The sequence below is a fragment of the Periplaneta americana genome, chromosome 6 (assembly GCF_040183065.1).
Source record: "Periplaneta americana isolate PAMFEO1 chromosome 6, P.americana_PAMFEO1_priV1, whole genome shotgun sequence".
In the NCBI taxonomy this organism is placed as follows: Eukaryota; Metazoa; Arthropoda; class Insecta; order Blattodea; family Blattidae; genus Periplaneta; species Periplaneta americana.
In genome coordinates, this window is record NC_091122.1 from 153,509,846 (window position 1) to 153,524,843 (window position 14,998).

Here is a 14,998-nt window from a genome sequence, read left to right on the forward strand (position 1 = left end):
ACATCTCACGTATATTAGTTTTTACAATTATTATAAATGAGCAGTTTTTGATTACATTACAATTTTAGATGTTCAATTGTCTCAACTTTTTAATTGATATGTTTTTTTTTTTTACTTTTTAATCTGGAATCCAAAAGGATGAAGTTTTATGTAACTTATATCTTTTGAGAACACATTCTTCTATACTGTCCATCCATAAACCACAAAAGAAGTAAATTAAAATCATCAGTACCAGTTGCAGAAGACACAGCCCTGCAGTATATATTGACTACACTCCAACTCTGGCTACTAGCAACAGGCATCTATAATGAACACCGATCAAAATACCCCTCATTTCTCGTGAAAAACAACTGAATAGACTACAGTGGACTATATGTTGTCAGCAAACAGCTGGATACATTAAGAAGATTGATTGATATCTTTTGAGGGTATAACATTCCTAGCTACATACTTGATTGTTTTAGCTTAATTCCATATTTCGATGTAATCAAATTCATTGTATTTAATATGTGCAGTCTTATAGACTTTCAAGGTAAATTATTCAATATTATATATCTTATTAACGCTCATAAAGAGTTATTTTTTCTAATACTACCTGATGATGCCTGAAAAGGCGAAAGTATTCGTTGTTAACACTTAATGTACGTATTTTATGTTATTCACTCCCAAAAAGACAAAGACAAAGACAAAAACAAAAACAAAGATTGTGACAGTCAGTGAAGAATTTTACATAAGAAATTATTTATATACATGACTTTTCGGTCGGACGTAAATAAGTATATGAAGTTCTTATGTGAGAAGTGAGTTTGCTAAAAACTATCTCATGTAGCAGCCGATAAAATATGCTCTGAGAAACTAAATTCATTTAAAATGTTAGCATCAGAATAGAAGAAATGGAGTTTGATATTGAAAGTAAATTAGGAACTGAAATCAAAATTTTCTTTGTTGTTTTCGTTTGCATCAGATGAAAACACTGATATCAGCAACAATATACTATTTATTAGGGGAGTTGATTCTAATTTTAACATCCGTGAAGAATTGTGGAATCTTATGATATTCGTGCAAGTTAGCTTCTCAGACTTTCACTGATATCTTATGAACCAAATATACAAATTGTTAACAAGCAGAAAATTCCGTCCACCCTCAAGTAATACTGAATAATGTTGTATTTAAATAGGGCTAAACAAGTATTTTTATTTCCAGTGTGCTCGAGTTGCAACTGTAGTTTAAAAGAATAATTTAGTTATTTCTTCTGTTTAGTTTTTATTAAAATGAGAAGTCCTCCTAGTTAAAAAACATAAAAACCGTTTATTTTATAATCATTGTTTTCTTCCATTAAATACGGACAAATTGTGATTGATTAAAGATATGAATTCTGCTACTGATGCAACTACAAATACATGGCAGTATTGCAACTTAGTTTTGCTTGTAAGAGGGAGAAAACTTACTTCCCCTCTCGGCTTGTTAGTTCTCAGGGACAGTCTACATGCTGAAGTTCAAAGACTCACAAATGTGAAATGCACTTACCCCTGTTCCTTTGCATGCGTTCCAAGCAGAGATGTCCATTCCCTCAAAACACTGTCAGACTGTGCCTCTAGCTCTGACATCAGAGTTGCTTCGTCAAGTTGATGTAGGGCACCACTTGAATTGTCCAGGCGACTGGAAGTATACACAAAGTATGTAATTCAGAATAGACGGAAATATATTCTTGGCAAACGAAAATACTATCCATACTGATAATTAGGGAACAAATTTTCATGAAAATAAATATTATTTTTTTTTTTTTTTTGCTCATAGAAAAAAAGACTGTAATTAAGACAAAAATTACGGACCAGAGCATGGTAATTTGTGTATAAAATTTTATTTCACATAAAAATACATATTTTTGTAATATTTTTAAATAAATACATATTTTTAATAATTTAGCTATAAATACATAAACTGTTATTTTTTCTTTGTTCTAATTTTTAAATTCAATCCAAAAACTTGTACAGTAGTGGCAAAAAAAAAAACCGGACTGACCCTTGTAGCTGATTTCAGAGCCTAGTTCACTCCAGAGCACAACAGACTGGTAACTAAGACTTTCGTGGTTCGAATCCTGCCTGGGAAGGAAACTTTTTTTGTTCCTTATTCAAATTTATTCCCAATACTTTTCGTTTGCAGCGATATTTTACTACTTAATTAACTTATTATTCCCAGAACATAAATTTTACCAGCAATCGAAAATTATTGGGAATAAATTTGAAAAAGGAACAAAAAAAAGTTTCCTTCCCAGAAAGGATTCGAACCACGAAAGTCTTAGTTACCAGTCTATCCTGCTCTGGAGTGAACAAGGCTCTGAAATCAGCTACAAGGGTCGGTCTGGTTTTTTGCCACTACTGTACATACCACATATTAATAAAAACACAATGTGAATGAATTTTTTCCTTAAATGTATTGCATCGTGACTGTAAACTACACGTGATGTCTAGTATTCTCGAAGGGGAATCCCTTACCTATGAAATAATGGCTGACATAATGCATTCGACTCGAATATTCTCCATCACAGACATTAGCTTGATTCATTCAGGCTGTTTATGCAGTACTGGTATATAAGTGAAGTGATTGGTGATAGAATGCCGAAAGTGAAGTAAAGTGTTCATTCCCATTTGCAGCAATATCTTGCTAAATTTAGTGGAATTTTTATAAGTGATGTAAAAGTTCTATTCTGTCAAAAGTGTGGAAAATCTGTAAATGTGGTTCAGCGATCTCAAGTCTTGCAGCATTCAGCAGGTAATGAACATAGAATAACCGCTTCACATGCAATCTCTAGTCAAGTTCTTTTAGGTAAAGCAGCTTCCTTTTCACAAACTATTTTCAAAAAGTTATGAATATTACGCAGATTTAAGCAAAGCCTTTTTTTTCATCTGATATTCCTTCCTAGGATGACCAGACGTCCTCTTTTGTCCGGACATGTCTTCCTTTTTAGGCCTTTGTCCGGGGTCCAGGAGGATTTTTTAAAAATCAAGAAATATCCTCCTTTTCGTAAGTTGCATGCCTGATATTTTTAAATTATCTGATTTGACACCTTTCTGAAGTAATTTGCCAGTAGCTGGCAGCAACATCGATGGAATACACTCTTTGCCAATGATCATAACTCTCTTTGCTCCTCCTTGTTATGGTTATTGCTCAGAGGTAGCTAGTAAATCGAGAAATCGAGGTGCGAATGTAAATCTAAATAGATAATTTCTGTCCTCTTTAATAATTATGTTGTCGTTGTTTTTTAATGCCAGGCATTTGACAATAAAGTCATTTGACCTCTTGCACTCCAATATTTTTCAAAGATATTATCATGATCAGCCACTGAAGCACAGATTTTGAGGTGTTCCGAATCCATTTCTTGGTTTGAGTTGCACAATGGGCAGTTAGGGGACTGATATATTCCAATTCTATGCAGGTGTTTGGCCAAACAATCATGGCCTATTGCCAATCTAAATGTAGCTACAGACGATTTTCGTGGTAAATCGGGAATTAATAATTATAGTTCCCTTGACTTTCAGAATATGTAGCTACGTAACTGTAAAATCATTATTATCAAGTTTTTTCATTTTTTTTTTTGTAATAAAATAAATATTAACATAGTTTTAAGTATGATATAAGCTTTAAATCTGTACTGTGAATATTTTGTAATAAAATAGATATTGACGTAATTTAAAGTATAATATAGACCACAGCCTAAATCTAAGTACATATTTTCTGTCCTCCTTTTTGAAGCTTTGTGTCCTCTTTTTTATCTTTGTAAATCTGGCCACCCTATTCCTTCACATAATTGGAAAAGTCCAGAGCATAGAAAGTTTCTTCCAAAATTCACAATTTGGAAACACCAGAAGAATCAACATTAAGAAAAATCTATGTCCCTCAGTGTTACGAAGAATTGCTAGGAAAGATCAGAGCAGAATGTGAAAGTAAAAAAATATATATATGGATAAGTATAGACGAATCACCAGACTCTAGTGGTAGGAAAGTGGAAAATGTTGTTGCAGGTGTGACAGGCAATAATGAAATTGTTTCCAATTGGTGTTTTCTATTAGCATGTAGAGAAATATCTGCATTGAATCCTGTAACGATGGCTCGCTTATTCAATGAATATATCTCCTTCTCCCAGTATCGTGCATTGTTTCGCAACAACCGATATCGGTTTGTAATGGAAAACTTGGAGAAAATCTTAATTGTTCACTGCAACAGCGAGCTATTTGAACCCAAAACTGTCTCAACATGAGTGATGAGTGATTTTTTTTATAATTAATTTAATTTATTAGTCTGACCCAATATTTTGGGTTTGCCTTGCAATACAGAATAGCTCACAATAAAACTTAAAATGAAAAATTAGTCAATCTGTGGTAATAATAAACTCAGACTTATTTTACCTCTCAGCTGTGCAGTCAAATATACTTCCTTCGCTGCGCTCATAGTCAAGCATTAGGTCGTCTGATGCAATACTTTCACATGGGGAGAGAGTGTCTACAGAGCCAGTCCTGCTGATCCGTCTTGTCCTTGCAGGGCTGCCATCAACAGAAGTTGAAACCTGTCGTTTAGCACCTATAACAACAATATACAGCCCTTTAATTTATGCAAGTTTATGTGTACTTCAAGCTGAAATTTTGCGTAACAACCAACTATTCAGCACTAAAGGAACAGAGAAAAGTTTACTCTAATCATTACACCATTACCGTATCATGTTGTTTTATGGTGTAGATATTAATGTAATAACTATAGTCCCGTCGCTCTAATTTCCGGCAGCCAATCGCGTTGCAGGTCAGCTACATTTAAACGTGTGTGTCTTGTGATTCGCTTATTAAGATGTTATTCATTTCTTAAGGCTCGATAAATACTTAATATAATCGCCCGCCATTTTGGCTCTTTCGTTGGGGTTCGCAGAAAGCACACGAAGACCTTATTTGCCGCTTAATTATTTGCTGAATTACAGTGCGTTTGATTTATTATCATAGGAGCTACGACATGATAATGTTTAACGGTGTGGCAAATAGATTCCTCATATGGTAGCTCGGGAACGAAAGAACAAAAATGGCGAACGATTCTACCTACCTAGACTTTATAGAGCCTTCACTTCCTAAGACGTAAGCAAAGAGGCGGAGTCACGCCGGAAATAACAGCGTCGCGACTATATATAACCAATTGTATTCAATTACAATTAGAGTCTGGCTGGGCGGAAGAGAAGGCCTACTGGCCTCAACTCTGCCAGATTGAATAAATAAATTATTATTATTATTATTATTATTATTATTATTATTATTATTATATCATACATAGGCTAGATGTAACACATGTTTTTTAACTGTAACTTCCTACATTATTATTACAAAATAAATATTAAATCATATACCAGTAATGCATACTAGGGAGCTTCTGCACACTTAAAAGATTTAGGATTCACTAATCCTGACGGCTAATAACTAGGGCTCGGATTTTGATGAAAAGTCATCTTTTTTCTGAGTCGGATATGATGTATAGTGGCAATTAAGTACATTCTCCAAGAAATTTATTACAACTATGGGTTTTTTATAGGTAATCAAAATGCATTTTTTACATGTTTTCTAGATTAAAGCCATTTTTTAACACATAGATATAGTTTTAGGTCATTTTTACGTTGTCTGTGGCTAAATGTTCATTTTAACGAATCTTTTATAGTTGTAGTAGTCATCTGTATTTTTAAGTCAGCATTTTCTTTATGGATCTTGTTTGTTAGTGCGAATATTCTGCTAGCAAAACTAAGCAATTCTAAATTTCATGATTTCCTTCGATACCACACTGGTAATACCCTAGATCATATATGTAACAGATAACTCATCGCTATGTTAAAATCGGCAGCACTTTGAAGAGAACAACCGCCAGGATCGCCACCTGTCCGCTGTAAACGAACACGAGATGGCAGTACAGTTGTTAATGCAATTGAAATGGGAATTATGACGTGACTCCTTATGTAACAACTAGATAGCAGCATAGTAAACCTGACAAAAGTTGTTAACGTCAAAGCCTATAAGGCCGACCTATTGTTACATATATAATCTAGGGTAATACTCATAGGTGGAGTTATGGGGAGGCACGGGGGGCCCTGCCCCCTCAAACATGGCCGAACTCTTTTTTTTTATTAACATTAGAAAATATTGAATTCAAAAGATTTTTCTTGTTTTTGTTTATAATTAAGTTTCTGTGCTTAAATTATTGTCTTCAGACCATGTGTCTGGACTATAATATTTAGTTTAAATTTCTGAATGTATAAGAATTTCTATACATATACATACAATTCCATTAAATTTTATGTTTACACCATTCTGAACAGCTCTATTTCTTTTATTCAATAAAGAGTTACAATATCTTTATGAACTTAATTCATTTGCTTCTTTATATAGTTAGTGTTCCTTTTAATTGCAAAGTTTACTGCCAGATAATGACACAGCAATAATGGATAAATTATGAAATAAGAAAACCATGAGAAAACTAAGTACAAGTACTCGGAAAAGCCAATCCCCAAACTCACTTTCATCACACATTTCAAAAGAACTACCTGAGATTGAATTCCGGTCCAATTTGGTTAGTTAATGACAGAGCTTTCACTTACTTGCCCAACTATGCCCTAATCTGATTTCAATACTATTTGAGTTTCAGGAATATTCAGTGTATGATTTTCCATTTTATAATTTGAATGGTTTTATTTGAAAATTTTCATTCTTCTTGTTCATGTTCATATTAACACTTGTTATTAATATATAAAACTTTAAAAGTTTTAAAGTTATTTTAAAAGGTGAAGTAACTTATACAACAGGGTACCAATTCAACACTGGTGAAAAGAGCGGGCCCGGGTTCAAATCCTGGTTGGGACAAGTTATCTGGTTGAGATTTTTTCCGGAGTTTTCCCTCAACCTATTAAGAAGAAATGCTGGGTAACTTTCAGCACTGGACTCTGGACTCTTCTCACTGGCATTATCACCTATATCTCACTCAGATGCTAGATAACCAGAGCAGTTGATAAAGCGTCGTAAAATAACTAAAAAAACTAAGGGGAAATTTTTCAGAAAAATTTTGCTGAAAATTTTCATCTTTATTCACCTCTATTCCTATAACGGAAATGATTTTATCTCACTTTTAATGTAAAAGAGATAGATACAACGGGCTCTTTGGAGTTGGAGGGCTCGGAGTTGTTTAACTTGCTTCAAAATACTCCCTATTTCTATTTATAATGGTCATAATTTTATTGAAAGTAGAGAGTGATAAACAGAGACTGGAAGTTTGGTAGAATGCCTTTTTAAATGTGTTAAATCTATCTTCATTTTGAAAGTAAATCTGTACGAATCATAATAGCGTTGGGATTGAAATGTCACAGTTTTATGTTGCCCTTTTCTGCCTTTTTAATATAAATGCCTAATTTACAAAATAAATGTTTTTTTTGCCTTTATTTGATTATTTATCTATTATTTATTAATTTATTATTAATAATTGCCTACAGGTATATTTTAATTTATTTGTATAACCGCTACAATAAAAGTGACTTCACCGGATGTATATTATTGTATTTCAGTCAGTTCATATTCTCTTTGCAACAATGAGTGCTACCGTGCAGAAATGTATAACAGTAAGCATTTTAATTACCGCTTGTGTTTATTTGACAATGCAACAATAAGTGCGGGTCTAACATTATTTTTAACGGTTATTTTTCTTTCAGTTTTCATTGCGACATTGTTGTAGCTAGCTAAATATTTCCTATCGCAACATATCAGCACAACCAAACACAAAAATGCACTTTCCAAGGCTACTGGGAAGAAGATTTCTTTGCTTCCAACAGTAATTGCAACATCGAGTCGAAAATCTCAATTTACATTCGACTTATGTTAAGCTTTTCTGGCCGCCGAAATCCCTTTGTGGAAAGTGCAAGGTTGTGGGTCTGGTGCAAGGTTTTTGTAATTGCCTTTTATTGCGTATTTCAGCTATTTATAATGCCTTTTTGCCTGCCTATTTTAGCTATTTACGATGCCTTTTTGCCTGCCTATTTTAATGATTCATAATGCCTCACTCCCTCCCGGTCTCTGGACTGATAAACATACCAGGTTTAGGACTAGAGTCCACGAGGGTGGCTGTATTTTCCGTCATGGACAAAAGCTGGCTGGTACAACCTCCAGATGATGTGGCCATGTCACCGCTACCGATGGGTCCTGTTGCTGTAGTGTTACCACCATCATCAAACGTCAGTCCAGGCTGGTCTGCAATCTCGTCATCAATAAGGAAGTCCCTTCCTTCTGATACAGACAGAGACAGCGAGGTGGATGCATTGGTGGGAGTGCCAGGGCTATCGGGGGTCAGCATATTTGACGACTGTGGTGTAGATCCTTTGTCAGGATCTTGCGGGCTCTTAGTGTCCTCGTCCTTCTGCAATTCCGGTTGATCCTGATCCTGGTCCTTCTCCATTACTTCTGATGTTGTGCTAGTTGCAGTACTACTACTGAATAGGCTATCAACCGGAGACGTCTCATCTTCTATCATTGTTGGAGAAGCTGCAGCTGCGATTGCTGCAAACAAGGGATCCTCTATGGTCAACATCACCGGCCTTGGTTGCTGGGCAGCTTCTAAAGATGTTGCGGCTGCTGCTAAGTTTAAATTAAGACTCTCTGGTGAGGAACTACGACGAACACCATGTCCGTCCTCGCTAGAACTGCTGTACTCTTCTGCCATCGCCTCACCGTGGCCCCAGTCTTCTTGGTCTTCAATACTGCCTGGCGTGATAAGATCCTTGATCGCTTCAGTCTTCTCGCTATGTGATCGGTCTCTGAAAGCCTTCTCCTCCTCTTCCTCACCACCGAGACCCTCATCATCTCTATATTCGTCTGATGAATCTGTGGAAGAACGCTGCTGTCTGTTATCATTCGGTGTCTGTCTCTGGTACTGCAGTGACCTTTCTTGTACTATCCCTGTGCTTCTATTATTTTGTATTGCACTATTCTTAGGCTTGGAACTTGGAATTGAGATCAAAGATATTTCAGTGATTACGTTCGGGTCATCAGCAGCAGAGGAGTCTTCGTCTTTCAGGTCTCGAACGTCAAAGTACTGGCCATTCACAACCATTTCTAGAGTTCGTGGTTTCTGAGTGTTGCGGTGTCTTCGGGCACCAAATGTTGGACTGCTGTCAAGCTGCTCGATTCCTTGCAAAGTGTCTGTTTCACCATAGCACGCAGCTCCACTCTGGTGACTACTGATGCCAGAATCACCATTAAGCGAACCTTCTTTCGAGGACGATTCCTCTCCTCCCGATGCCTGGTACGATACCTTCCTTGTACTGTTGTTTGCAGCTGTTTTCGCCACTTTGGATGTCTTTTCTCCATCCACAGATGTTAGACGGATAGGATACTGTGGCCTGGGAAGGAGAGAGGTCTGGAGAGTGAATCGGGAAGCTTTCCCAGGTTCGAACTGCTCCAACTGTGGAATGAAAGAGCGAGTCTGCTTCGCTTTGACACCATCACTGCTGTTTGGAGAGTTCTTCATCCCAGATATGACAGGTGTAACTATTTTGCCGCCCCCCTTGGCTCTTGGCTTCTCGGTGTTGAGGACGTTTCTGTTCTCCTGGTTGTGGTGGCTCGATGCATGATTTGCAGACATAACAGTTGGATTATTGTTGCAGTTTGAGTCTGCAACTTTATTTGTAATGGAGGGCACTGGGGCTCGGAAGCCAAAGCGATTTGTTCTGATCAAGTTTCCGTCTGCATCTTTCTTTGGCCGGGAAAGTCTGGGGGTTGACCTTCCTGAAGGAACGGGGCTAATACTGTTGAGTGACTCCTGAGAAGCCGTCTTGCTAACAGCTACGTTCGTAGCATTCTCCAGGATGGGGGTAGATGTGTTTGTAATTGGAGTTGGTATGGCTGATGCTGGCCTCCTCTTGAAACCGAATAGAGTAGCCTGTCCACGTGTGTACGGTGAGGCCCTTTTCGCCAACGCCTTAGTCTCACCCTGGAAAACAAGAAAAAAACAAATGTCATTGTAAAAGAAGCTTATGTTTCTTTATATCTTTAACATTATTGTTACACTGTTAATTCACTATTACAATAGTTAAAAGAAAGAGAATTAGAGGGAGAAAAATGATGAAAGAAAAGGAAAGAAAATAAATAGACAAGGAAATGAAAAGTGAAGGAAGAAAGGCACACAAGACGAAAAGAAAAAAGAAATGAAAAGAGAAGATGAACAACAAAGAAAGGGATAAAAGCAGAGACAAAAAGCTGAAGAAAAGGAAGGAACAAACAAAGAAAACAAAGGAAGAAAGAAAACAAAAGATTTTTTATTGGGTTATTTTACGACGCTGTATCAACATCTCAGGTTATTTAGCGTCTGAGTGAAATGAAGGTGATAATGCCGGTGAAATGAGTCCAGGGTCCAGCACCGAAAGTTACCCAGCATTTGCTCGCATTGGGTTGAGGGAAAACCCCGGAAAAAATCTCAACCAGGTAATTTGCCCCGACCGGGATTCGAACCCGGGCCACCTGGTTTCCGGGCCAGACACGTTGACCGTTATTCCACAGATGTGGACGAAAAAAATTAAAGGGTAAAATAAAGAAAAAGGAAAGAAATTAAAATAAAAACATAGGAAAGGAAAAAAGAGGGAAGAAAAAAGAAAATGTGAAAAAAAATGAACGAAGGGAAGAAGGACAAGACTCGTACCGTAACACTTTTACAATAATTTTAATTAAAAAACGTTTAGCTCAACTAAGTGATTGCACATTACATGAAAATAAAAATATGAATTGAATAGCTTATCTCCCTAGATATCCTTCACTTTCATTCTACTGTATCATGGAAAAATGAGTAGCCTATATTATAACTCTCTTACAATAATTTCAATTAGCAATAAGATATTATCAGTCTTGCACATAGAAGTGGAAATGACCGATTTTGAATAGACTGGTAATTACAACACATACAGAGTGTTGGAAATGTCCGTTTTTTTTTAACAAAAAAGACAATGAAAATATCGGCATTAGTATGATAGATATGGAATTATCCGGTTTTGATTGAACACAATGATTTTATCATATTGTTTCTCATGGAAATGACTGAGTTAGAATACAAACAGTATCATATTCAGAAAGATGTCTCTCTAAACGCACTGAAACCGTAAAAAACTCATTTTTGGTTTTCGGTGGAAATGATCGGTTTTGTTTGCAACCTCCATATATCTATCTACACATTTTGCCATTTTTAGCTACATATTTATGTACATATTTCTTATTTTCACATTACATAAAATTCGGTCTCCAGTTATAGCTAAGCAGATATTTTACATCTTCGATTGTATTTGTATAAGTTTTGCAAAGTGTATTTTAAATTTGCGCACCTGCAGTTGAATACAACAAATTGTTAAGCATACAGTAAACGTGAGTCAATTGCTAAATGAGTCAAGGATAAGCATATTATATATTATTCTACTTGACAATAAAGATAACAATAGAAAAGGGACCTAGCTAATTTGCTGAAATACACACAGTCTGTATTCGTAAGACAAGCAAAGTGTACGGCACAGTTTGCACTGACCATGTGTGTGGGTGTGTGAAAACGAGCAAGGTCGTATTACATTCTAACAGTCACTACGACATAGATCATGACAGACTGGAGATAAGACTCGAATGTGTGCCAGAAACAGGCAGAGTTTCTGCCTAGCTGGTCCCTTACACTAGAACAATAAAATAAAAGGCAGAAACAAAAATACAATAACCAACACATACATAAGTAGGCCTACAGATCTGATTTATATAATTTTAAGATACATAAACATTATTGTAACCTGTTTAATTGTTATTCATTGCTTTTAATCTAACAAACTCGAAAGGATAAATAACCAGCCCTAATAAGTCAATTTTGTAATCGATGCTACTCTGAAGTTCAAAATAGATGGAGGAGAAACATTTCGCCTAATTATTTTGTAACTTCTAAATTTTTTATGTTTCGTGTAAATTTATTGTTACGGACCGGATTTTTATATAATTACATATTATATTCCTTTCAATCTAACCGTATATAAATAACAAACCTTTCTGAATCTTGTAATTACCATTAATATATTAAAATTTGATATTACATATTTTTACATATTTACCCCACATTACATATTATGGCTAGGTATTACATAAATCTACATATTTAGGGGTTTTATTCATTTCTACTTCACTAAAAGGGGGGGGGGGACTTCTGCTGCGGAAGTTTACAATTTGAAATACACAGATTAAAAAAAAAACTTTTTACTTACCCAAGAAGGGATATAATTGTTCTGCACACGTCTTAACAAGTCGTTCCCATGCAATTTGCAACCTTACCCACCCTCTTCCTAATCCTTCCAGGGAAAACCCGTGTCAAGTCTAAAATGAGCCGCAATAAAGTAGCCAAATTTTGAAAAGAAGCTGGAGTAAAGAAACAACCTGGAAATATGTTGAAAGATTAAAATAAATAGCTTTTCAGGTCGTTGCTTTACCTCTTTACTTTAAATTTAGTAGATCTATACGGAAATGGGATTTTCTGAGGAATTAGAAAGTATGGTTCTCGGCTGGAATAATCCTACCCTTCTGAATGAGACAGGAATGTCACTTTTCAAACAAGAGTTTGTAAATGCCTATAGTTTGAGGTTTAGTAGGTACTTTGTTTCTTAAAGGGAGCACATCTCTTATTTTCTCCTAATCCAGTAAAGCGAAACAGTACTTGCAGTACCGTTGTGTCATCATTTCACTCAGTTCTCTAGTTTTAGTACTTACAGTATAAAGTGCATGTGAGTTTACTACTGCTTTTAACTAACTAAAATGGCCCCTGTATCTTCAACCCTAACAACAAATATAAAATCATGGATTGCGATGGACGAAGCTTTCACTACAAATGGAAAAATAGTAATGGTCAAGCGTGCGGTAAAAAATTGGGTGCTCTATGAAATCACAACTGGAGAGTCTTACCTATCCTATACCTGCCATATAATTATTGATATTAAATATTTTCATGATTTTACTTATTTTGGTACATATTCAGCTTATTTTTCTTACATATTTCACACCTTGATATTACATAAAAATCCGGTCCCTATTTATTATATATCATATTTTATAAAATTGAAATACACAAAAATTATCTGAAAGTAAAGTAATATTTAACAATTAGGTTAACTAAATTTGATTATTTAGTTTTTATTTCTTTCAACTACAACAGCTTTATATTCTAAAATATCAATAAGTATTTCATGATCATTAAATATATCGTACTTAAACTATAGCATTAGAAAACAGAGGGACGCCTAAAATGTTAGCCTTCTACTCTGGAACATCGAATTAAAATGCATTTGTTAGAAAACATGTTTTCTGGAGGAGGACATGGTGGTGGTGGTGGTGGTGGTGGTGGTGGTGGTAATATTGATGTTGATACTGATAGTGCTGAGAGTGTTGAGTGCGTGATAATAAATTACACAATCGTAAACGATAAAGATCGAAGCTATTACCTCTTTTTTTTTCTACGCGGTTGAAGGAAAACACGAAACATGTCATAGCAGCGGGCATTTGGTTTCGAATACGGACCTTCCGAATGAAGAGTGAGTACCGCCAGGTTTTGAATAATTTTGTTACTAGCATCGACCGTGTCCTGTATATCAATGACATCGTGAGGCCAACAGCTTCCGACTACTGAAGTGTCAAGCATTCAGAGCTGTGATTCCTCTGCATGAATTATACATACAGCACGTTCACCGTGCGAGAATGTGCGAGTCCACCTACCGCTACACACAGGTGAGGATATCAAACTCTGCGGCATAAAGGCAAGTCCGCTGGGAAATCTAACTTCATATCTGTTGTAATGGCAAGGGAGACCGGCAGTTATTCACTTTTATTAATTCACTATTTAACGACGGTTTACAACTCCCAACATTATTCACATTCATCAATTTTGTGTCGAAAGTAGCAGGAAGCAAGGTAACTATGTCAGGAACATCTATCATCGATATAATCCTGTCCAAATTCAACGTCGCAAATTTCTAGCGCAATAATTAATAATAGATCCCTATTAGAACCAACAACAACCAAATTTCTTGGCTTAAAAATCGATAATGTGTTAAATTGGAAAAATCATATTAAAGAAATTACCCCCAAACTAAATTCAGCTTGTTTTGCTATTAGATCTATGCAAAAGATAGTAAATATCAATACCTTAAAAACAATATACTTTGCATACTTCCACTCGGTAATGAGTTTTGGAATACTATTCTGGGGAAATTCCACAGATAGTAACAATATATTTCTATTACAAAAAAGAGTAATTAGAATAATAGTAGGTGCCAAATCTAGGGAATCGTGTAGGGCTATTTTAAAAAAACTAAAAATAATGCCCATGGCTTGTCAGTATATCTTTTCATTAATAATCTTCCTCGTATGTAATCGTGAAAACTTTGTAACTAATTCAACAGTTCATAGCATAAATACACGTCAAAAATGACTTTCATACTCCATCGGCAAGTCTATCGTGCTATCAAAAAGGAGTGCGTTACATGGCAGTAAAAATGTTTAATAGCCTCCCTATCGATATAAAAAATGAAACTGAAAACATAAAATTATTTAGGGCCAAATTAAAGAAGTACCTAATTTCTCACGCCTTCTATTCTGTAGGTGAATTCATGACATTCAATAACGCTTCATGAAATTGATACTAAAACTTTGTGTTGTACTAGTAGACTATATTGTAAATCTCTTCTGTATATATTTCATCTAGACTGTGACTATAAATTAAGACTTTATAATAGTATTAAGTTTTTTGACTTGTTCCGTATTCTAGCTGTAAGCATGTATGAATACCATGGAATGTTAATAAATACAATACAATAACCACAAATCACAAGAATATCACAAGGATCGAATTCTGGTTCATTTGATGAGCAGCTACACGTCGGGAAGAAGCATATTCAATAAGTAGGGACCGGATTTTTATGTAATATCAAGGTGTG

General features: G+C 35.5%; 1 protein-coding gene across 8 annotated transcripts in view; it reads right to left on the bottom strand.

Annotated features, from left to right (window-relative positions):
- LOC138701943 (uncharacterized) overlaps window positions 1–14,998 on the bottom strand; it is a 349,096-nt gene that overhangs the window by 192,839 nt on the left and 141,259 nt on the right. For all 8 annotated transcript variants that reach the window (XR_011332730.1, XM_069829314.1, XM_069829313.1 and 5 more), the window contains 3 exons: window positions 8,100–9,993; window positions 4,407–4,578; window positions 1,528–1,659 (listed from right to left, as the gene is read on the bottom strand). Coding sequence is in view for 7 of the 8 variants with exons in the window: in XM_069829314.1 (XP_069685415.1) it covers window positions 1,528–1,659; window positions 4,407–4,578; window positions 8,100–9,993 (2,198 nt within the window). In the remaining variant the exon portion in view is untranslated. The remainder of the gene's footprint in view (window positions 1–1,527; window positions 1,660–4,406; window positions 4,579–8,099; window positions 9,994–14,998) is intronic.